The sequence below is a fragment of the Gobius niger genome (assembly GCF_951799975.1).
Source record: "Gobius niger genome assembly, chromosome: 12".
In the NCBI taxonomy this organism is placed as follows: Eukaryota; Metazoa; Chordata; class Actinopteri; order Gobiiformes; family Gobiidae; genus Gobius; species Gobius niger.
Window position 1 is genome coordinate 29,094,367 of NC_136863.1, and position 23,943 is coordinate 29,118,309.

General features: G+C 41.9%; 1 protein-coding gene across 1 annotated transcript in view; it reads right to left on the reverse strand.

Moving 5' to 3' along the window:
- sema3ab (sema domain, immunoglobulin domain (Ig), short basic domain, secreted, (semaphorin) 3Ab) overlaps positions 1-23,943 on the reverse strand; it is a 52,622-nt gene that overhangs the window by 10,347 nt on the left and 18,332 nt on the right. Inside the window, exons 2-13 of the mRNA XM_079567810.1 lie at positions 19,417-19,577; positions 17,243-17,305; positions 8,792-8,911; positions 6,475-6,565; positions 4,777-4,896; positions 3,131-3,273; positions 1,592-1,706; positions 1,442-1,511; positions 1,161-1,305; positions 759-978; positions 307-398; positions 179-220 (exon numbers count right to left, since the gene is read on the reverse strand). Of these exons, the coding sequence (XP_079423936.1) occupies positions 179-220; positions 307-398; positions 759-978; positions 1,161-1,305; positions 1,442-1,511; positions 1,592-1,706; positions 3,131-3,273; positions 4,777-4,896; positions 6,475-6,565; positions 8,792-8,911; positions 17,243-17,305; positions 19,417-19,577 (1,382 nt within the window). The remainder of the gene's footprint in view (positions 1-178; positions 221-306; positions 399-758; positions 979-1,160; positions 1,306-1,441; positions 1,512-1,591; positions 1,707-3,130; positions 3,274-4,776; positions 4,897-6,474; positions 6,566-8,791; positions 8,912-17,242; positions 17,306-19,416; positions 19,578-23,943) is intronic.

The window sequence follows — 23,943 nt, forward strand, 5'->3', positions numbered from 1 at the left end:
TGTTAAAGCTCCTTTTTGGCCAAGAAAGCAATGATTGTTTTTGTCTCTCATGACCACACAAATGAAGAGATAGGGCTAAGGGGTACAGGAGTACTACTTGGTATTGAGTATATAAACCTTTAGTGGACTGGATTCAATTAACTCATTGAAATAGAGCATGAAAAAGGTCAATCATTACCTGTTTGGTGGAAAGTTCCATTGCAGTGATGGCGGTGGGCTCCTAAAACCAAACCAAAGAGGATGTTTAATGCAAACACATTTTGGAAAAGTACATTTCCCTGTTCTTAGAGAACTCTGAAAACGTACTCTGAAGACAGTCATTTCCTCCAGTAAGACTTCCTCCAGATCGTGCCATGATCCTCGAGGGATGGACACCACCTTCAGGATAGTCCCTATATCTGCAAACACAAACATACATGGAATGTTTCATCATTCTAGTCCGTGGTCTGTAATGCCAAAGGAACTCAGGTGATCAAAGCACCAACATTTCTCCATTTGTCTGAAACCAAAGATATCATGCACTAGGTTTAAGATGACGTGTGCCTCGCCTGACTTGTCGGTGAGACCAGGTTGTTGCAGCCTGCACGGATCCCGCGTTTGTTTTAACAAGTTTATGAATACAACTATTATGGGCACGAACAGGCCCCTCGTTCACTGCTACGATTGACTCCATGAACCATCACAGAGTGGAGACGAGTGTCGGCTCACGATTTTCCATTCTCCACGTCTCGCAATGTGGGACATCTAAAAAGCCTCACCGGTCCCGATGAACATGACGTCATACAGTCCGTCCTCGGCCTCCACCTTGTCCACCACGATCTGGGTGAACTGGTAGTCCACGTCCGTCTTGACGATGATGGGGCGGTTGTTGATTGGGTATACGGGGTTGAACATGGCGGGGTGGCTCCGGGCAAACGTCACCACCTCATCTGGAAGGTCCTTTGTGGTGTCGAACCCTCCGAAGGTTTGGCTTGGACACTGGGACAAAAAAATAAAATAAATGTGTGTGTTTTGTGAGTTCCTAAACCTAATGTGCCAATTTGTTTTAAACCACAAAGACTATGATTATTTATTACATAGCAGTCAACATTAATAGCTGTTATTGATCGGCTGTATGTTGTACTAGGATATTTGATACAATTCCCCACTAGCACACTTACTGTCCCGGGTCGAGGGTAGGGAACACGCCCCTGAAATGGCACCCACTGGTAGTTTGGGCCATCTCTGTGAGCATAAGGGCCCAAGAAGACCCTCCGGATGTCCGCCATACTGTACATGCACACCGCTGAACCCTTGAAGATGTTGCTGAGGAGAAAACATACAAATTACTAAATATTACAGTCATGTTTCAGTGGTCTGACAATTATTTAAAGTCCCCCTCAGCTTTAGAATTTTCAGGAAAAGTAAATATCCCCGGGCCTGTCGGTGAAAAGCACAGTACCTGGAAGTGGTGAAGACCGCATACACCATGGGACTCTTAGGATCCTTTGTGCTCATGAGAAAAACATCCTCTGGAAGAAGAAGTCACATGTATTAATCAACTGAACGAGGGGAACCTTTACACCAAGGTTGACATGATCACATTACTTACGCAGCTCGTCGAAGTGTGTGTCGATGCCGTTGCTTCCAGGAACCGAGCAGACCAGTCGAGCTTTGAGGAACGTGGTCCACTTGTTCACCAGGCTCCTGTGCCCTCCCAGATCATTCTGTGAACAAAGACATGGAGGGAAGGATCAGTACTGTTAAATATAGAAACGACACATGACCAAAGACAAGTCGCGACCACAGACATATTAAATATAGACTGCCATTCGTCACTCTTCCCCATTTACATTATTAAAATGAAATTGTACTCAGTTATCAAACCGTGAAAGTCATAGGCAGTAAGACCTCTCAGCTGTTGCTTAAATGTGTTTGCAACTCTCACAGACACTTCAATACATCTCAGTTGTTCACTTTAGTTAATTCGAAACACATTTCAGCTAGAGTTTTTAGCAAGATAGTTGAGACGTGAATGCTAACAATGCTAAGTAATTTAGCCTCTGACTTCCTCATTCGCGCTGGAAGAAAATGCACTATATCTAGGTCTACACACAACAGCGCACAGGGTCTGTTTTACTTCCACAAGTGTTGCGTTTACAGTGTAGCTCTCTAGTGCCAAAATGAAGTTGACTCTACAAGAAAATAATTTGATTACCACAGCTTAAGTGGTTTTCGACAATGTCCCTATCGGATTCCATTTTGGGGTCGTAATGATGTCGGCACTTTGCCACAACCCCCATTTTCTTGTTTGTTGGGACTTGGTTGCAACAGATATCGAGTCATTGGATTCAGGTAAAAAGCAGCTGTGGCCTGTCATGAATAGATTGCATTTTCCTTTCCCTCTCACTTTTCTGAGGAAAGAAGGCTGCTAGCTAGTACTTTTTAGCTCTGCAGTGTTGAAAAACAAGCTACCCAAGAAAATAACTTTGTGTTGCGAAATGATAAATCAGATTGTGTATGGACGGAGAGGCAAACATGAGCATCGTAGCTCACATAATGGAGCATCTGTCTGAGGTCAGCCCTGAAGATTCTTAGCATTTTAAACAATCAAGCAACAATGTCCAGTCTATAAGAGTATCCACAATGGAGTATGCTTTCTAAAGTCCAGAAATATTCACCAGGTTTGTTCTGATCATGGATATGCTCACATGTCTCCACACTTTTCCAGATTTTTGGGGAATTAAACATAACACCATCTGAAGTTAGACAGGATGGGTTCCACAAACGATGAATCTCAAGAGGAGCAGGCTGAAGGTTTTGCCATGGCATTCACACATTCTTGACTTAAACATTTCATTGAAAATCTGTGCAGAGACCTCAGAAGGACAGTGTGTGCAAGACAGTCCAGAAATCCCTCTGAACTGGAAGACTTTAGTATGGAGGAAAGGGTAAAACTAGCTCGAACTACAATAGAAAGACTTTTGGCAGCCTGCAAAAGAATTTACAAGCTGTGATCCTTGCCAAAGGGGGAGTACTTTGCAGAGCTGTCCGATGGTAGGCAGTCTTCTCCTCTGTGCTGTGTATATGTGCATGTAGGTCATCAAAAGTCCCTGGTGTATCTGGTGTTAGATGTAAGTCATGCGAGTACCTTGCAGAGCTGCCCGATGCGAGCGTAGGTGGCCTTCCCGGCGAACTCCCCGTCCATCGCATTCTCCCTGAAGAACAGGTAGATCTTGTCGTCCTCTGGGTTGTCGCTCTCTGGAATGAGGTGAACTCCCACAAACCGCGGGTCTACAAAGAGGTTTTTGACAAATGAATGCAGTGAAAATAGTCAAGCAATGTCATTGTTGTTGGCTCTGTCCCAAAGGTAAAAGATCTTTTCACAGAAATGTGGTTTTAATGCCTGTTTGAATCAGTTTTAGTGCTTTTTAATGACTTGCTTTAGTTTTGGCATAATTCATGACTTTTAATACTTGGGCCAGAAAACAAATTACTCTTTGGATTTTCTTCATGGATGAAACCTAGAATCCTTGGTTTACATAGCGAGGTTACCCAGCATTGCTTGCTCAGATTCCCTGACACAACCCCACCCAATCACTAGGGACAAAAGCACAAAGTGGCTTTTATCTATTGCCCCATGCTTTGCAGGGATCTCTAAGCCAGTGATTCAAAACTGAGTCTGAGCCTTCAGACTATCATGACTCCCCATGATCTGCCGTTAGCCAGGATACAGCTTTTTCAGCCCTCCATTTCAGTTCATCTGACAACAGTACAACAAGTAGAGAAAACTTAAACCAAGACATTAAAGCGCCATTTCACCCCCAGAATTTCCAGATTTTATTCATTTGCCAAGATGAATATTTTTTCCAAAACCTACTCAACCTAATCTCCAATGATTTACGCTTAGTTTGCTTTCAATCTCTTCCATCTATCTGACTTTTGCCCACAGATAAAGCCTGTTTTCTCCAGCATGGCAAACACCCCCGGTCTCCACTTCACTAACATCGAGGGGGAACTAATCAACTATTTTGGCATGTCACCGAATTCCGCCAAACTTGTCATTGGTTCAAGTGGATGCGCGTTGTCTGCCAACGACCTCGGCGCTCCTCTTCATGAATGAGTCTATGTAAATAAAGCCTTGTGAATCGGCAGCTCCCATCCCTGCCCCCCTTTCGCTGCCATGACGGCATGCTCTGGCACCAGCGGATGGATGGATACGCCAATTTGAACCCTTTGTGATCTATTCTTCCACATGTCGTATGGTTCTTGGCCGAATGTTACGCCCACAACGAGCGCAAGATCTTCTCAGCTCAAGCCGGACATACTAAAAGTTCAGGACTAGTCCACTTCCGAAGATGTAGACTATTCCTTTGACTTTCTTCGAGTGTGTAGCCCAACTAGGTACGTCTGCTGCAAGTTACTAATGCGGGAATTCCTTGTCAGTCACTGAGACATAGCGGCATTCATGTGTCATCTATAATCCATTCTCTTGATTAACATTTTATGAGAACATTTGTGGAAAAGTATTATGGAAGAGGTGAGTTTTATGATCAAAGTTGTGACTGGTTAGGCTTTGTATTGTCCAATAAAGCTGTCCATGGTGCTGAACGAGCTTTTTCAGTCATGTTTGTTTCAGAATTGTTCCGAACTGTATTAGGGCGGGTCCAGTCTGAGTTTGGACTGGTGCAATCTGGGTTTGGACTGGCTCAGACTGGTTCAGAAAACGTGGCGCCTGGTGCAGCCTTGGCTAGACTATTTTTGGTTGGGTTTGCACACACACACTTTGTTCCTTACCATTTAGCCACCGAGAATCATGCTGCTCGGTCCTGATTGGATGATGCTTCCCAAGAGTCCGGAAAATGGCAAAGTCTCGCCCCATGAAGTCCGCAGATGTGCCCGCGTACAGCTCCCCATCTGTGGGAGATAACAGGAAGGTTCAAAATTCTCCTTTACCCATGTCCCTGCCTGTTCTAGTGTTAAACGCTGCCTGATTGTTTGTGGCAGAGGTGAAGCTCAATAATGCAGTGTGAAATGAAAAACATAGCGCCGTTAAATGGATCTAGGCATTTTGGCAAAAGGCAGATAAAAATGGTCCCATTGTTTTAAAATGGTCCCATTGTTTTAGAATTTGGATCTACATTTCTCTCGCTGGAAAATGCTCTATATATACTAAACACTGGCCATACTTTAAAATGAGTAGAAAAGCAAAAATGTGAACAATAAAGAAAAAGATGATTTTGACTCTCCAGTGTCGCAATAGCAATGTTTTGGTATCAATATTACTTGAGTTTTTAGGGATAGGGGTATATTAGAGTCACACAGACAAAAAAAAAATATATTTATTTGTTTTACACCACAACTTTTAAAGTTTAAAAAGTGACTTTATATTTTTATGGCACTGAAACTAATCTGATTATGATAAAACAGAGAAAAGAGAAAGCACACGTTGAGTTTTTTCAGTGGCACAAATGAACTCTTCATGTTGTTTTATTGCAAAGGCAGGTACTCAAGTACATGCACTTCAGTAAGTTTTTCAAGTATCTGTACTTCTCAGATTAGCTTTATCATGCAGTACATTTCACTTCTACTTGAGTGATCGTATTTTAAAGTACTGTAGAGTAAAACTTTCCTCCCTGAGCAAATCTGTAAGTGACCTTGTGCTGATTATGTGAAAATGGAATCAGTTTATTTACACACTTGATTTTGTTTTAGCGCATCTTATCTTTAGAATTCTTTGTTTTCTCATTTTCACTTGAGTAATTATTTGAATAATGTTTTTTTATTTCTTCCTGAGAGTATAATGTATTTCATACCATACACTTAAATACACTATTTTTGCTACTCTCTGCTTTATTTTCCCCATTGTTTGATTTACCCTCTGCTTTTGACCATTGCCACTGATAACATTTTGATTTAGGGTTGCTCAGGAGTATCTAGCTTTTGGGTTTATTTACCTATTGTGCATGTTTTAGGTTGATGGAACAACAAAGCTTACATCAGTATGTAGCAAAGTTACAAACGCGTGCATTTCCACACAGTTTAGTGAAATATGGTCGACGTGAACGGCGAAGGACGGCAAGGCACAATGGAGAGACCGGTCAGAAAACAACTTAGAAAAACAAAAGGGGGAAAAACTGGAGGTGATGGGCTGGAAAATTGCCATCTGGCGGGTTAAACGCTGTGATTCAACACGACACGACTTGGGAATTGAGAAAAGAAAGGCGTGTTCGTTTGCCAAAAGGAGAAACAAAAAAAAACGTCACAAAGCGAGCATAATCGGGCCTCATCTGTTCTGCCCTGCCTCCTTTTGGTACTGGCAGATTAAAATAGACTTTACCAGCGGTGCCAATGAGGGGTTAGGTGTTTGCGAGTGCGTACCGAGCGCCTGGTTTGTCATTAAGACGCGTTCGACACGTCTACGCGCGGGGAGATGAAAGGGTTTAGGTGCAGGGTGTTTTCTGAGCGCGGATGTTTTTTATTTTACACACTCACCGACAAGCATGGAGGCCGTGGTGAGGCGAGGATCGTAAGGACTCTTTCCACGGCCGTTCTCTGTGTGGGACTCCAACCGGAACACGCCGTCCTGGGAAAAAAAAGGAGGAAAGGAAGCGTGAGGAAAAGGCGTGTGGTGGGAAACGGAGGCTTGGGAAAGTTCATACTTAGTTCATTTTCGATTTGTAATTAAATCTACACTGAATACCTAATGTACTGTTCTGTCTGCTGCAGTTGGTCAGGTCTGAGGTTCAGCAACACTATGAGCCCAAAGAATGAGATCACCTGAACACCCTGAATGACCAGGTTATTCCTTCAATGTATTTTTTCTTTCCTGATGGCACAAACATATTCAAAGACGACCACGCCTGCATTTGTCGGACTCAGTGTGAAAGAGTGGTTCAGGGAGCATGAGATGGATCGGCCGCCACAGAGTCCAAATCTTAACCCCCAATTGAGAATCTTTGGGATGTGCTGGAGCAGGCCTTGCACAGTGGTCACACTCTCCCATCATCGACGCAAGATCTTGGTGAGAAATGCAACACCGAACACGGATCTTTGGACATTTCAGAAGTTGATTGAGAAAACACCACAGTTGTAATCAAAGCTAGAGGAGCTGCAACCAAATATTAGAGTGGGAGATCTTTATTTTTCTTTTTTGGTCTGTAATTTTATTTTGAATTAAACACGGTTTGACCCAGTGGTTCACAACTGGTAGCTCGCAGGACCATTTTTAGTGGGTCGCAGGCCTTTGACAAACCCTATTACAGACAAATTGTTTTGATAATTAAATCAATAGGACTACATTTACATTTACATTGCTAAAGATTGTACCCACCTTTTCTTTAGTTTTACCATTTTTGTGATGTTTATAGTTTCACATCCTTATTGGATACGGACAGGAAGTAACATAGATGAAGGCAAACCATGTTAAACTGTTGCCATGCCGACCATGTTAAGCCAATGGGGAAATGAGTCAAACTGCTCTGGAACTTTACCTTTATCTATGTCACTTCCTGTCAGCAGCTTAAACATTTAAATAAAAATAACTTCTCTGCCCAACAATTCTTCATTAAAATTGCTGCTTCACTGAAATAAAATGAAAAAAAAGAAAAGAAACAACAATATTAAAACCTGTCATATGCCCTTTAAATACTTCAATTTAAGAACAAAAAATTCAAAATATTAGTAATATGTATAATAATATCCTGATGGAAGCCACACCAGTTGAGAACCACAGTCTGAAGCATTTCAGATCATTGTTCAGCTGGGTTCAGTCCTGATATGATGGTGTTTGGAAAGCCAAATATAAACATATTTGACCTTCCGAGTGCTGCCTCATCAAACATTCGTACATGGAAGATCAAAAACCTAATGAGCTGGAATTTGATGTGGAGAGTTCGAGAAGCGCGGGCTTAGATTCAGATCGTTTGTAACAAAAGAAGAAGGAAAGTTCCATCGTTCCATAAATTCCAACTCTTCATATGTTACTTTGTTTATCTGAGGATCAAACCAAGGCAAACTGACTTTAGTTAATTGTGAAAACTTTATGTGAACCTGAATTGTTTTTTGGAAGATGCTTTTTACAATAAAATAAATGATTAATTCCAAAAAACCTAGACTTCTCCGTGATGGGAATGAACCCTCCTTGAACCTGTGTTGGATTGGGGAGATTGAGAGCAGTCCTGCGAGTTGCAGAAGATAACACGTCTTCCCAGTGCCACTGACAAACAGCTGGCTAATGAGTAGGAAGCACATTTGTAAAGCAGAGGAGAGCCATTTGCAACAGTCAGGCTGGCACAGCGGCAGCAGCAGGACCGCGTGATGCAATGGAACGCCGGGATTGCAACAACTGCAATTTCCTCTTTTTTTTCCTTCCTTAATGAGCGTATCTTGGAAAATCCTGTGTTTCCAGGCTGTAATTTGTCTGCACATACCGCCCTATTGTTTACCAGAGAGTTCCCAATCGAACTACACAAATGCACTAGCACAGGCGTCTCCAACCTTTCGGACCTGGTGAGCTCCAAAAAGGTCAAGGAGATAGATGTGTAACTATGAGACTTGACAAGGAGGAGTTCACCCTGGAGAGATAGTATCCAAGATGATATTTAAACGTGAAAATGCATTGAATTTTGTACAGAACATACTTGTCTATCTATTGTAAATGTATGGTAGAAAAAATGTGTATAAAGTAATATAGGAGGCAGAATATAAGCCATCTTTCTGAACACTGAACGATCATTCTAAACTATTTTCTGATGGAACAGAACACTGGGTACCTTACATTGTGTCTTCTTTATGAGGATTGTGCCCTTACCTCGGCCTTGCGTCCCACTTCCACATAGCCGCACACCGGGTGGAACGCTCCGGTCCCACACGTGTAAATGTGTGTGTGGTTGAACGGCTGCAGCACTTTGATGAAGTTGGAACACTCCCTCTGAAAAGAAAACATACACGGAATTAGCAAGAAATAAATGGGTAAAGCTAGCTGCACCAGGTTGTGGACATGATTAGCAAGTAAGATCAGATTCCCCTCAGTATTCTGTTCACAGCGCACACTGTAAGACGTCCCAGAGCATGAATGTACAGATGGTTATACTACACAATTCACCAGAAAATAGCTAACACAGGGACAAAACAATAATACATGTTAACCTAATTTGATTGTTTGATGTTTATTCAGAGGCAAAGCATGTGACAAACACAAAATTAAAGGTTCATTATGGAACTTTTTATGCAAAACTCAAGTTGATATTTGTGTGTATTTGACCTTTCAGTGACCCCGCGGCGGGTGTATGGGTGGTTAGTATGGCGCCTTTAATTTGCATCACAGGGACCTCTATGACAGAAACCCTAGAAAATGATTGATCAAACCGGCCACTGAGATGAACCGCTGGGTCTCTAAAAGGCCAAAGACGTTCCATAATGCACATTTAACTGTTGCCATGCAACTTATACTGTACCATTGGGTCATGAGTGAGTAAAGTGTTTCATAGAGCTTTCCCCTTCCCAACATCATTTTTTGTTAAAAACTAAAAAACTTTTTTCATGAAATTCATGAAATTGCCATTTTGTTGGTGTAAAATTATAATTAAAAGTTACGTAGGGATTAAACAACAAACTGAAACTTTTATGTTTGACTTTACTAATCCAGCCAAATATGCTGAAGTGCAGGGATCATTTATGTCTGAAAATGATGAATAGTGACTAAACTAGGGGTCTCCAACAGGCGGCCCTCGGGCCTGAGATGATTCAATCCTGACTTGTAGAGCACAAATTCCTGAGTATGTCAAAAAAGAAAGTAAGTCTCTTGCCCATTTGTGTGCAGAGTTATGAATGTTTAAAGAAATAGCCAGAAAGCTCACTCCAGCCACTAGGGGGCAGCTTAAAGAAAGAAAGGAAAGAATTTCCCACGTGTCCAGCAGAGGGCACTGACATAAGAAGACATTGGGATATAAACAACACATTATAATCCTGTGGTAAATGGACAGTCTGCCCCTGGGCAGCTGTGGCTACAATAGTCGTAAATGAATAATGACTACAGTGAGACTTGTGACACAGGCTTGTTAACTGCAATACAAGTGTAAGCAGAGGTTTACAGTCCTGTCAGACTCATTATTATTCATTTATTCAAAAAAGTTTCCTCAATAGTATTATCCCGATCAAAACGCATTTTACTGGAGCTTCTGTTTATGGACCCCGGCATTAGACTCCCGATATATTTTGGCCCCAGGGAAATTTACTTGGAGACCCCTGGCCTAAACCGATTTCAATTGAATTGGAAAGCTCATATTTTATTAGAATAAATAATAATAATAATAATAATATAAATAAATAAAGTTTTTCTTCTCCATCTTCCTCAATTTGCCATTCATCAAAAGTTTTGTTTTGGCCAAAAATGTTGAAATTAAACAACAAAATCTATCTCATCCAAACTGTCAGTCACTCGTCGAGTCAGCCGACTTGTCACCCATTAGCTAATTAAGCGTTTATCTGATTCAGCTGTGTCATGCGTTGCTATGGCGATGCCCACAGCGGAGTGATATCCCAGTGATTTAACTACCGGACTACATGTGCGGTTATACAAAAATAATGCACGGCAGTCAGCACGGTGCGGCACGGTGCTTAGAGCCCGTGCTTCACAGCGAGAAGGTCCTGGGTGTGGAGTGTGCATGTTCTCCCCGTGTAGGTTTCCTCCAGGTACTACGGTTTTCCGCTGTACAATAGGTTAACCCTCCGACCAGGTGATTGTGACCACTAGCCTGGCTCCACATCTGGTGATGGGTCCCCGAGCGCTGGAACGTTTGGCCTCTCATCTAAAAGGCTTCGTCAGCGACACTGAAGTTTAAGCTCAGCCTGCAGACTACATATAGACTACTGGGCTAAGTCCCTCCCCTCTATTAACAGCTCCTCTCACCTAAAGATGACTGAGAACCTTCATTGAAGATGGACAACTCCTGTACGACTGAGAGCCTACACAGACACAAGGAGCTAAACTTACAAGAACCCATCCACTTCCAAACGTGTTTATAGAGCAGGAAACTACAAGGTTAGCACATTTTATACATAGTCCGATTCCACGAGGCACCGGGGACATCAATACCAAACATATTTACCGTCCTCGCGAGTTGTTGCCCCATTTTCAGGCAGCGCAAAACTCAAAACCGGCCTCTTGAAGCTATAGTTATAGCGTCTTTTTATGTCCTCAACAAAATGGGTCAGTCTCCGGGCTGTAAGACCAGACAGCACCTCGGCCAAGTTTCCCTTCCTTTGCAACTTAATCCCATCTGTTTTTGTTTATCCCGCTGAAATTGTAAAATGGTTTCCTTTACACTGGCATCCTGGCATTTCCTCGACTGACCAAGACCAATGTAATCCCCCCGTGGAAACAACTGTGAAAGCCCTCAGAGTCCGGAGAGCCGCTGCTAAGAATCAGATTAAGGGCATGGCTTTGAGTGAAGTTGGATTGTGCCGAGTCATGGCTGAGCTCATGTAGTTCGTATGTTTGTGGACGGGGCGGTGCAGGGGCGCGCGGCGTTCCCTCCCCGTGCCGCGGCTGCACGTGGGCCGCGGTAAAAGCCGCCGCGTCATCACATATGCACGGGGAGAGAAAGAGCGTATGCATGAGCGGGTCTGCCTGCCCGGGACGCTTTACTGGGTCAGCCGCAGGGAGCGTGTTTGCTGTTGTCATGTCTTCTGCTTTGGCCTCGCAGCTTAATGTACAGTGTTTGTTCAGAGTTACAGAAATGAACTGGAATATGGCTGTTTGGTGAGTATAGAGGAATATACAACCAGTGAATGTGTGTTTGTATAGCGTAGGCTCTCAACTGGTGCAACTTCAGGATACACCTTTAAAAGGAACAGGCCACCGTTTTTCCATACTGAGATATGTTCTTGTCTGAGCTTAGACGAGTTGATTCGTACCTGTCTGGTCTTTTTGTGCGTGCTCTCAGTCACGCAAAACGACCAAAGATGTTGTTAGCATTTGGCCTCTCCCAATGTATTCCTATAGCTCCAAATTGGGTAAAGTTTGAAGCGACCAAGCTCTTCAATGGGCACAAAGACCAGGCAGGTATGTATTAACTCGTCTAAACTCAGGTAAGAACATATCTCAGTATGGAAAAAAACAGTGTCCTGTTCCTTTAAGATCATAAGCAGTGACAGAAAATGTAAATCTTAATTTATAATAAAATACTTTTGCAGTTTGACCTTTTTCGAAGTATGTAATGATTAAATACGGCATTTTCTCACACAGTTCTGTAGATGAAAGCATCATCAAACACTACAAAAACAATGAATATCGCAACAGTGAATTTTGACCCATGGCCCATGACCCGCCGAAAATAGTCCCTTCTTTAGGTCCAAACTAAAGCTCGTAGTAAAGGTGTTTACGATTAACGGTGTTACTAACTGGGTTATATGTTACATCTAACATATATCTCAGTTAGTAACGGACTATTACAGTACATCACTGTCTATGTTAGATTTTTAAAACTAGGAAAATGTGTGGTCAACCATGGGTCAGATGAATATTACTATTTCCTCTACTTACTGATGACAGGCTGTGATTTCTCCACCTGGACGGGGCCTTTCTGTGTGAAGTTTGCATGTTCTGCATGTCTGCATATTATTATTATTATTATTTTACAACATCAGCTATCGGCCAATATAATCCCAATAAAAGGCCAATATCTCTGGAACCAAAAGTGATGGACTTTTTTATTATTTGGTTTATTTGGTCGGGACAGTGCATGTTAATGAACGCACATGGGTCTCATGCATGTTAACAAGCCACACCAGATTGTAGCCTCGTGCTAATTTCCATCCGTCGTCCCCCAGGCGCACTCTCAATCACACACTCACTCATCCTGGCCTATTGTACATGTTTTTAGTTGTAGGGGAAACCGGAGTACACGGAGGAAGCCTACGCAGACACGGGGAGAACATGCACACTCCACACAGAAAGGCCCCGTCCAGGTGGGAATCGAACCCGGGACCTTCTAGCTGTGAAGCACGTTTGTACAGCTCAGATGCTCAGTACTGAATCTGCTGATATTTCTATTTTACACGAGCTTCTTCTGAAGAACCTACTAAACATGAATGCCCCCTGCAGTCACAGTTCATCACTGACACATTTTACAGTTCAGACGCATCATACACGGGTATCGGCCTTAGAAAAACCATATCGGTGGACTTCTAAATGTAATGAGTGACTAAAGCATGTTCTTGCTCATAACGTGGTCACCGTCCATGGCACGCTTGTTGTTTTATTGTCTGACGCAGCTGCTAAATGTGTTCAAAATGTTTGGGAGAAGGAGCAGGATGGTTAGTTTACAGAGACTGACTGTTGGTGGACCAAAAGAATGTGTACGCCGTGGATCCAATTATATGGCTTTCCAATCAGTTGTAGCCAGCATACTTACATGCTTACGATATTGCTCATATGGTTCAACCCTGTGATGAAATGGGATATTAGAAACTCTTCACAAAAGTTAGGAAAGAATTTGGACCACATCAACACTTTAAGACTTACGCACTCCCCCTTTCATCGTTTAGTAAACAAGTGGAGCCCTGAAACAGTTCAAGTTAACAAAGAGAAGTTCAAGTTGACCCTCATAAACAATAAAAAACAGGGCTGGAAGAATTAGCTTTCAAAATGAGTAATTGTCATTGGGTTATTGTAATCAATGCAATGTGTCCAGTTATGCAAATACACAAACAATGGATAAGATAACACGGCATTTCAACGCAATGGAAACAAAACGGCGTCTTGGTGACAGTCTCCCAACAGCTGATGAATAAATGCCAAATAGTGCAGAGTGCAGGGGAAACCTCGTGTTATTTAATCTGTACAGTGGATACATTAAAAATAGCCGCGTGACGCAACACTACGGCCAGCACAACACGCTGGTTCACACCCATCTGTTTGGCTTTCTGTGCGCTCCAGCCTCCACGGCGCTGAAACCCACGCCTGGAGGTCCGGCATTCAGCTGTGACATGGCGTTTACAGAAAGAGCACAAAGCCGTTATTGCGCTTGAAGTTGTCCGGCGGAGGAACCCATGCGTAGTTTTGATCAGACTGAGAGTGTGTGTACAAGTTGAAAGAATGTTTTCAGCCACGGTGTTCAAACTATGGCACTGCATATTTTAAAGAACTATGACAAAAACTAAACGAAAAAAAACAAATCAAAATTGCTGCCAAACAATACAACCAAAATCTTCCAAACTTCTCTTGACAGTCTGTAAGGGCCTCATATCATGTAAATTCTCTGCCAAAGGAGCAGCTCTGAGCTTTGTTCATGTGGGAGCAGCTCCATGAAGCAGAGGACCTGGATTAAATGCCTTTAGCTATCTGAGCCTGTTCCTACAAACGCACACATTTTCTTAGCTGTCAAACCCCGGACCCGATTTAAATTGAACGTTCCATCCCCATTCAAAAGAATAGGGAACAAAGGCGCAATACTAACGTATGGAGAGGTAAGTTTTGTCCTTTTCATGAAATTGATGTAAATTTTGTGTGGTTTCTTTGTCATTAACATCTGATGTGTCCATTGGATGTGTATCCGACCCAACAAAAAGCAAACACTTAACTGAATTTGAGTTAGCATTTAGCTCAGAGGACACTTTTATACAGCGATGTCTATCTAAAGTAAAACCTCAAAGGTCTGTACACCCATTAATGAATCAAACGAGGCTTTGACCTAAATGTGGTTGATGGATCGACAACAGCTGAAAACATCTGGATCGTTCATAATTTGCTGTTTGGTGGCTAAAACCGTTAGGTCAAAAAATTGAGTAAATTGAGTCTCCCGCACTAGCCTACTTGCTAACTGTCCGGCGTCCACATACATTAGGATCGAACACTGCCTCTCCTTGTTATTGCTATGGGTTTGCTCTGCTGATTTCCATCCTCCATTCCATCCAGAAACAGTTGACTCTAAAAACAAGTGATCCTGTAGCGCCATAGTAAAGGCCACCAGGAAGGAAAGTAAAGGCGCCCTGATAACCACCCATACAGCCAGTGGACCACTAAAGGTCAAATACGCAGTAATATCAACATTTTTCTGCATAATAAATTACGATGATGAAGCAATTGAGCTTTTATTCCATGAGTAGCACATGTATTCAAAGAAATTTACCCTAATCCAGTTCACAGTCCACTTAAATGTGTCAAGTTGACGTTCACAGGACGATAAGGCAGTAGTGCCAACATAAGTCTGTTCATTCAACAACATGGCTCTTGCATTTCTGCTGTTCATTGCCAAGTATGATGGAATATATCTACACATTTAAGCTGATTTCAAGTCCAAGTGCCTGGAAGCCCTAATTTGTTTTGGAAGTGAGCCTGGCCAACTTCAGTGAACGCTTAGGTGTTGGATCAAATGTGCATTGGGCAAAGGGGAAGGCGCTGGGGGTAAAATGAGACCTGGGATTGGGCACATAAAGCACACACACTGCTCTGGTCATGTCACTTGAACAGTGTGAGTAGGTCAGCCATGTGCATTACCTCGATCGTGGGCAAGGCCTGTGCTCATAAAGCCTTCAGTCACACGGTGTGAGTTGGAGATTAGTTTGGCACGTTCATAATGATCCCCCAAAATCACCCTGCTCAGGTTACTTATCGCTCTTGCAGAATGACCGATCCTTCACACTGCAGACGTCTCACCGACCAGTCTTTTCCTCTGGGTGAATGAACTGGTTTACTGCAGAACTGCTTACACATGCGCCTGACCAGCCAGCCCTCGAAAAAAAAAAGCCCACGTCTGGAAACTCCTGTCCCCATTCTTGTGCTCCGGAATCCTGTATTTTGGCCTGACAGAAAGTTTCCAGTCTAAGAACATAAGCTCACTAATGCTGCTGATCCTTGAAAAATATGACTGTCATTATCTCAGTGGTGCAGCGGCTGTGGCGGAACAGAGCGGCGGCTTCCCAGGGCGTGCTCTCTGGGTCAAATGCAGTTCCCAGAGGATCGACGGGTGATTAAGGTCAAATGATGGTCTCAATCTGAGCCGGGGGGATTAAGCTTTGTTATCTTGATAGCAGATTGTTTATGTCGATCCAACAGCAGCTTTTAAGTCTGTGTCCGGCCAGGGTGTTGTCTTTCTTGGGCTCTACAATTTCTGAGTAATTTCCTGTTCAACATGTAGTAAAGTTGAATATTTCAAGGCTCTTATTTGCTTTTCCTAAATCAGCAACACATTAGTAACATAATCTTGGTGCAATATTTATTCATCCACTTTTGCCTTCTATGAATTACACATTTTATATGGCCATAGCTGTAAAACATCTATGGTTTTGGCCTGACCTGCCCACTTTTTCAAACCTAGTTATTTCCAAATCTACCAAAGCCCAAACATCACACATTCACTGTTGGATTTATCAACAGCAATCAGGCGAATGTTGGAATGAATGAAAGACTTGTTGACAAAGGCAGTATCCTTACTGCACGTAAAAAAAACTAAATGATGCCTTCATAACTAGTGTATGTCAGTGTATAAAACGTTATGACCTTTGATAAGAGCCGGTTGTTGAGTGGCAGATGCTCGTTCTCCCATGTCTGAGTGGGTTTCAACAAGGTAATACTGAACAGGGATGGAAATTGAGAATGGCTCTACTTAGAAGCCGGTTCTGTTTTGAGCAATCCATTGGCTTTGTATGTTTCCTTTTCAAATATTGTGGACTTGACTGGGTTGATGGATTGAGATAGCATTTGATTATTGCATTTCTGTCTTCAAGCTTCTTCTCACGCTTGTAGAAAGAAGTTGTGATGTTAATAGTCTTATATTCTGACTACGGGAGCGAGAAGAAGTTTCTGAAGATGTAAGCAAATTGCCCTCAACGCAATAAACCCAGTTCAGTCTACGATAATTCCTAGATGACCCAACCCTCCACAAACAGTTTTCTTTATACCTGCCTCCTCTTATCAATGCCCAGATGTATGCACATTTCTTTTAACTGTCTCTTTCAATATAAATAAAACATCCCTTGTCCACTCTGTTTTAACATGTGCTCTGACTGTGGCACTGAAGAACCTAAAGTAGATAAATGTCCCTAGATTTAAACCTCTTACCTTATTCTACAAGGGCTGGTTGTCAGGTATACAATTTTTCTGTTGTGATCCTTTCTGTGTTGGACTCTATGATAAAGTTTGCCCCAAAATGGCTCTATTTGCCATTTCCCTGCATCCACTAATGGAGGATACCTGTTCCAAAGGTCATACGCAATCCATTTACCGACCGAAGAGAACACGCGCATGCTTTCTGCTTACCGATAGATCTTTTCCTGCCCATTTGCATTCATCGCGTCTGCTCGGAGCGGCCAACCACGGAATCTGCAACACAAAAAGCACAGGTCAGACGAAAACAGGTCAATGAAACAACATTAAAAAGGGATTTGTTCTCCACTTTGTTTCAATATATTCCATTATTTATCCAGGTACAGCAGCTCGCAGCACGAATGTGACGCACTGGGGTTGAAATATGCATAAGGCGCTTTTACTTTAGAAGCAGAAAAGGCAGTCCCCAGACATGTGATCCACTGGCTAACAGAGCAGGGGTTCTCAAAGTGTGGCAGGCGAACATTATCTTGCGTCACCGAGTGTCGTCCAGGGCCTGATGGAGGAATCAGTTCATACTCCAACCAATGGAAATGAACGGGCACTGCTTTCTGTGAGGTGTTTGTACATTCTCTGATGTATCTGGGTGGCTGTTGTCCAGGTTTCCTTCAGTAATCCAAAGACGTGCATAATAGCTTAATCCTCGAGCTGCCCTTGACCAAAGTCCCGGGTCAGGATTTGTCAGGATGAAAGTTTGCTTGAATGTGAGTGCATTCAAAGTGTGGGGTTTACCCTGGTTTAGAGTGACTAGGCAGCTGGGTCACTTTTTATCGAGGTTTATCTGTATGGAAACATGCCTTTAGCCTATCACCTGCCCTAGGTCAGGTTAAGTTCCCGTATAAGATAAAGAAAACATGTTTTCAACCAATCAGAGGAGAGAATCCAGCTGATCTTTGTGCCCAACTCTCAACTGTGAAAAAATGCATGCACGGATAGAGGAAGTGCTGATATCACAACCTGCTGTAGATGTGTAACTGATGCAGGTTTTAGATGGCGACATTAAATTTATTTCTCGATCACATGATACAAGTGTTGTGATAAAGATTTGAAAATCAAACTCGGTACATATACTGTATCATTCTCACTGGGCTGTGCGTCTTTACATGCTGCTTGGTTCAGACTATAGACAGAAGTATAATAGACATTCTGCTCCATGTGAATTTTCCAATGTCGTTTTGAAATCTAAGACATTCTCTAGTAGACTCTCTTTGCCTCAAACAAATAAAAGTCAAGTCAAAATCGGGTCCTTGTGAATGTTTAAACAGGCCTAAAAGCTTGCTGTTAGCTTGTAGCATGAAACTAACATTACAATTGTGGTAAGCCTTCCCTGTTGTATGCACATATTTAGTTGTTTCTGTTTTGTAGTGTTTCCGAAGATGCCGTCTGTATAGGCAGACTTCCAGGCTTTCATTCCTCTGAACAAATCTGAACAAAGTAGATTTTGCTGAGTGAAATTTCCATGAACACATTGAGTGCCGCGCTGTTATTGAGATTTAGCTGTAGAGCGCCAACCATCCAGACATTTTTTCATGATATTCGTAGCACCACAGCGGATTCTATACAGCTATGGACACGTGCTATGGCTCGTTGGAAAGATGAGACTCTAAGCTCTCCATAGGTGGAAACAGTTTAATTCTATGTGTCTCAGTTCCTGAGAAATCTAAGCTAAACAGGCAAATTTGGATCAAAATCACAGTTTTTTTATGAAAGCCTAAATATATTTGTTTCAAGTCAGTTTTCAACGACACCATTGTTGAAACACCGCATGTTATCGATCGCTTTCGCTCATTATGGCGTGTGCATTTAAACAGCCTGGTTCTCGGATTGAGGACTTTAACAGGATGTTTCTCAGCCGTTCTTGGACCAATTTTAACCATTGCAAAACTCAGAGCAATGTTAAAATCTCAACTGTTTCGAAGATCTTTCCATGGGATGCCGCTCTGGGTTTACAGACGTTCGCTACGCAACACCACGCCCCCCCGGATGAAAAAAAAATGAGAAAAGAAACGCATTAATATATATATAATGTTCAGATCGTGACTTTTCACTAGTTTTTGATGGTCATTTATTTCACTTCTGTTCATCACAGAGCTACCAAAATCACACTAGTTTCGCAATAAAAAAAACCCTGCAAAAAACATTTTTTCTGTTTTTGGCACTCAATGTGCTAAGTGTAGGACTTCAGTTAAACTCATGTAAGGAACCACTTGATAAAAGCTCATTATACAAAGGCTTCTGAAAATGCAGGCTTTGGTTCTTGTGTCCATTGGTATCTCACTATTTGGGAGATGTTTTGTTAAGCGTAAAGTTAGCTCTTTCCACTGTACCTGTGTGTATTCCTTGCTGATGTTGAGGAGGTTGAAGGAGAAAATGTGGTCTTTGGCTCCCACCAGCAGCCGGCCCTTCTCCTCGTCCAGAAGGAACGTGTGGTAGGACGAACTGTTGGACAGACCCTCGAACGTCACCAGGTTGTTGGAGTCCAGCATTTCTGCGGAAACAAACGGAAAGTCCACCAGTCAGCACGACCATCTAAGCATGCCGTTATTACTCCAAAAATTACTGTACGTTCAGCCAGTGAATACAAATGCGCCTGGTGGTTTATGTAATTGCAATGCTAATGTTCAAAACCTCCATGTAGCTTGAAGGTATTTTTCCACAAAAAAGTTAAGTAAAGATGTTCAAGCAATACCACATTTCGATTGGATAATATTGCTTGATTTTCCAGTCTGGTATATGTTAGAGAAAGGAGTCTGTTGTGTAATGAAGTACTAAATGTGCTAAATGATCATGTTCTTTTGGCAGTTCAAGGCAAAGACAAAATGAAGAGGGCTGCATTATGTACTGCAGTCGTTCCCAAAGTCCTGTGTTGTGTTTTGACTCTTAGATTAACATTCTACAAGTTTACACAGCTTCAAAGTTGTACATTTAGATAAAAGTTTTTGTTTTTTAAGTGTTTGATGAACCTCCAGGGGCCCCTTGCTAAACCCTTTAGACCCCTGGCCCCTCTTTGGAAACCTATGATGTTTTGCATTTGGCAGGCTAAATGTCTTGGAGCGATTCACAATTTGTGTCAGATATATCCAAATAACTCTGTTTGGTCTTCCTAAGTATGTGATCCTCATAGTAGATTTAAACCGAAATCTCCAAATAAAAAGCACACAAATGTTGAATCTTATGTAGACAAAGAAGATCGTTGTGGATTAAGGAGAGCGCACATCCAGCACGTTCCTCAAAGTTGCTGAGGAGAGACAACATCACTGGCCTAGGAAGGACATCGGTGTCTCTACTTCCTCCACAAACTGATATTATTATACAGTATATTGCTGTTTATATGCTTGACTTAATGTTTACACTGAAATTTAGAGAGTAACACTACTTCAGTTCCATCGATGGACTCCAGTAGATCTAATAGAATTGACTATAAATCTGAATATGATGGACCTTTGATCATTTTTGATTGGGATTGGATGCACACACTTGCCATGATTGTACTTAGACTGACCTCATGTTCCTGTTGCGTGTTTTCAACTTTAATCTGACCACAGATTCACCTCCTCTTTTATACCCTGGAGACTCCCGCGTGTTTTCAAAGGTTTTTTTTTTTTTTATCAATAATTTATCAGGCACATTTTGTTGACTGCACTAAAAAATGGCTACAGACAGACAGAGGGAGGGGCAGGGGTGAAGCCAAACTGCTCTGGGCAGATGAAGCCATTAGAGTGCCAAAAGTAGAGGGCTGAGAGGGTAACCTTGACCATAGCCCAATTGGACAAAAATAAAGTTTGATTTAAATAAAAAGTCTTTAGTAGAATGTCTAATGATCATTGACAATTATTGTTTCACTAATGAAGTTAGTTTTTAAATCAATAGTCTGTTGTTGTTTTTTTAAATCAGCATTAGAAAACCATCTGTTTTTTTGTTGCGTTAAAGATAACATTTGTGATATGTTTTAAAGTACAGATTCAAGCAACTTCATTTTGGTTCTCATTGTGAGAGGATTCTGTAATACCCATTTGAAATCTTAAGGATTTGCTAGCTTTAATCATCAAAATGGCCTTTAAAGTGTACTTTATTGTTCCCATAGCGAAACTTGTCCTCTGCATTTGACCCATCCTTCAATCCCGCTGATGCAACCCGTAAGGAGCAGTGTCACGCCCAGGGACCCATCTCCAGATGTGAAGCCAGGCTAATGGTCAGTATCACCTGGCTGGATGATTCACCTATTGTACATGTTGTAGTGGTAGGGAAAACTGGAGTACCCGGGTGAAACCTATAGAGAACATGCAAACTTCATACAGAAAGGCCCCGTCCAGGTGGGACTCGAAGCCGGGACCTTCTTGTTGTGAAGCACAAAACGCTAACCACTGCGCTAGTGTGCGCATGTGATGTGATGAGATTAAGTGAGCAGCAATAATCATTGTTTATACCAGACCTGGGCAAACCCCGGCCCACACCATGATTCAATCCAAAAATGTCAACAAAAAATAACAGTAGGTATCAGCTATTCAAAATACACAATTTAGTGTAATGTACAATAGGATCAAATTGAGAAGAATAAGTTTGAGTTGGTGCGGCCCTCCGACTCAATTTATGAAAATGAATTGCCCACCCCTGATTTATACTATACATGTATCAGGCTTTTTACACCAGTCTTGTACACTCAATATTTGGATTTCATGTTCATACCAACAACATTTTTTAGTACAGAAAGCACTTAGGTCAGCTGTAATTTCTGAGCATAGAAGAACACATGAGAATGAGAGAAACAGGTTTAAATGCTAAACTGATCTGAGTTTGAAAGCAGTCTGGAAAAACACATCAGCAGGTGGGGCCATGTGTAGAGGAACAGGGTGAATAAGTAGGATTTCTCAAATAGACATGAGTTAAACACAGCTTTTCTCGAAACATTTGAGAGAAGAGCGAACAGTTACAACAGTTACAAGCCATTTTAAGTAAATACAGAATTTGCTCGATGAGACCATTCAAACTGCAAATGTGATCTGATCAATTATTCATCCCCTGTGGAAAATGAGCATTAATATGAAAAGACATTACTTTTGCTAAAAGTAGGTCTTTCAGAAAACCACATCAGCTCCTTTTGGAAAACCTCAGCTCACGTTCTGCAGTGTAATCCCAGGCTGTGCCAAGACCAAAGGGAAACAGACTTTTGCAGTGGTAGTGGAAAGACTAACTCCCAGTGTCCCTCATGCTGTCGTGTATTGTAAGGTGCAGTCATATATTATTGAATAAAATGAGCTTCTGCCTTCATGATACACGAGGATAAGACAGAAACATCTTTATTTGCACACAGCGGAGAAATTGCAACCAAATTTAACATGAATGGATTCTAAGCACTGAAATGATCATACTGAATCAATGCCACAATGGTGAGGATTCTGCCGTTTTCCTTCTTTTAATCTAAGGGGGATATTTTAATCATTACAAAGCTGGGTCAAACTGGGTCAAATGATTCACTCGGTCTCTTAAAAAAGGTAGCGCTGAGAGAATTGTTCTCATCCACAAAGTGTAACCATGGCACGACCCCACTACATCACAATGAGTCCAGCCCATGCAACAGCGGGCTTCATGACGAGCCCATTGTCCAAACGCTTATTATCATGGAAATGTGAAAAGATTGCTCTCTCTTTAGCACATGACAAGGTGCTGTCTGAGCTGAAGCAGGAATGGAAATAAATGATGACAAATAGTTAACGATTAATGCCTTGTAAAAGTGTGTACTATAAAAGCAAGGATAATGTTTGTCTTGAGTTCTAAGAGAAACATAAGGTCCTACAGGATGGATAAAAGAAGGGAAATTTGCGTGGTTCAGATTCAAACTAGTCGCGAGTGGAGGAGAACGTTGTGTTGATGTTGTTTGTTCTAAACTGTGTTCATTCTAAACTTTCTGTCAAATATATATTAAAGAGAAAGAAGTGTGTATGGCTGGAAAGGTTAGTTTTCACCTGCCTTATTGTCTAATGCCATGGGTCCAAAATTAGTTTTAAAAGCCGGAACAAGTACAAGCACAAGTACCTTTGAATGACTACTGCGCTTCCCTTTGGGACCATTTTACATTTTTCAAGTGGTGGAAAGACTTATTATGTTGCTTGCTGCCAAGAAAGTTTGGAGGGACAGACAGAGTGGTTCTAGCCCTAAGGCAAATTTCAAAGATCAAAGTCAGGCTATTGTATACTCAACAAAACTCAATAAGTCCAAGCGGCTTAGTGCTTTTACTGGAAGATCTGCCATGTGTACATAGTATAAGTTCTCTGTACTTTCTGTATGGCTCTGTGTTTAATTCTACAACAAAAGCTAACACATTTGGTCATGCTTTCTATAGAAAACACACATTGTAATTTAATCATGCTAATACAAATAATGTGGTTTACATTAACGTCTTATTGAAGGACTTGGCATTTTTGTGGGCGCAAAGGATACTTGTCTCTATCCATGATCAGAACTACTCTGGAGAAGGTGTCTGGGCTTGGAGGATCTTCATGGGTGTGGACACTGGGACACAGACCAATAGATGTATTCACCTAATTCCGGCCCACGCCCACTTTTGCCAATCCTTTTTGCTACGGATCGGCACTTCCGTTGTATTGACACGTCAAGCGCGAAAAAGTTCAAGTGGAGAACCAGGGAAAATGTTTGCCGTTTTGTGTCAAATGTCCAATGTTCATTTGCACCAACAAAAGGGTCAGATGTTGTGGAGATCATTATTTCATTTGAAAGCACCAATCTTTTCTTTCTATATAATTCATGAATCTCCCAAGACACAACTTTTTAAGATGGAGCCTATAGCTTTCCACCACTCTGGATGGTCAGAAGTCTAGGTCCAGGTGAGTACAGGT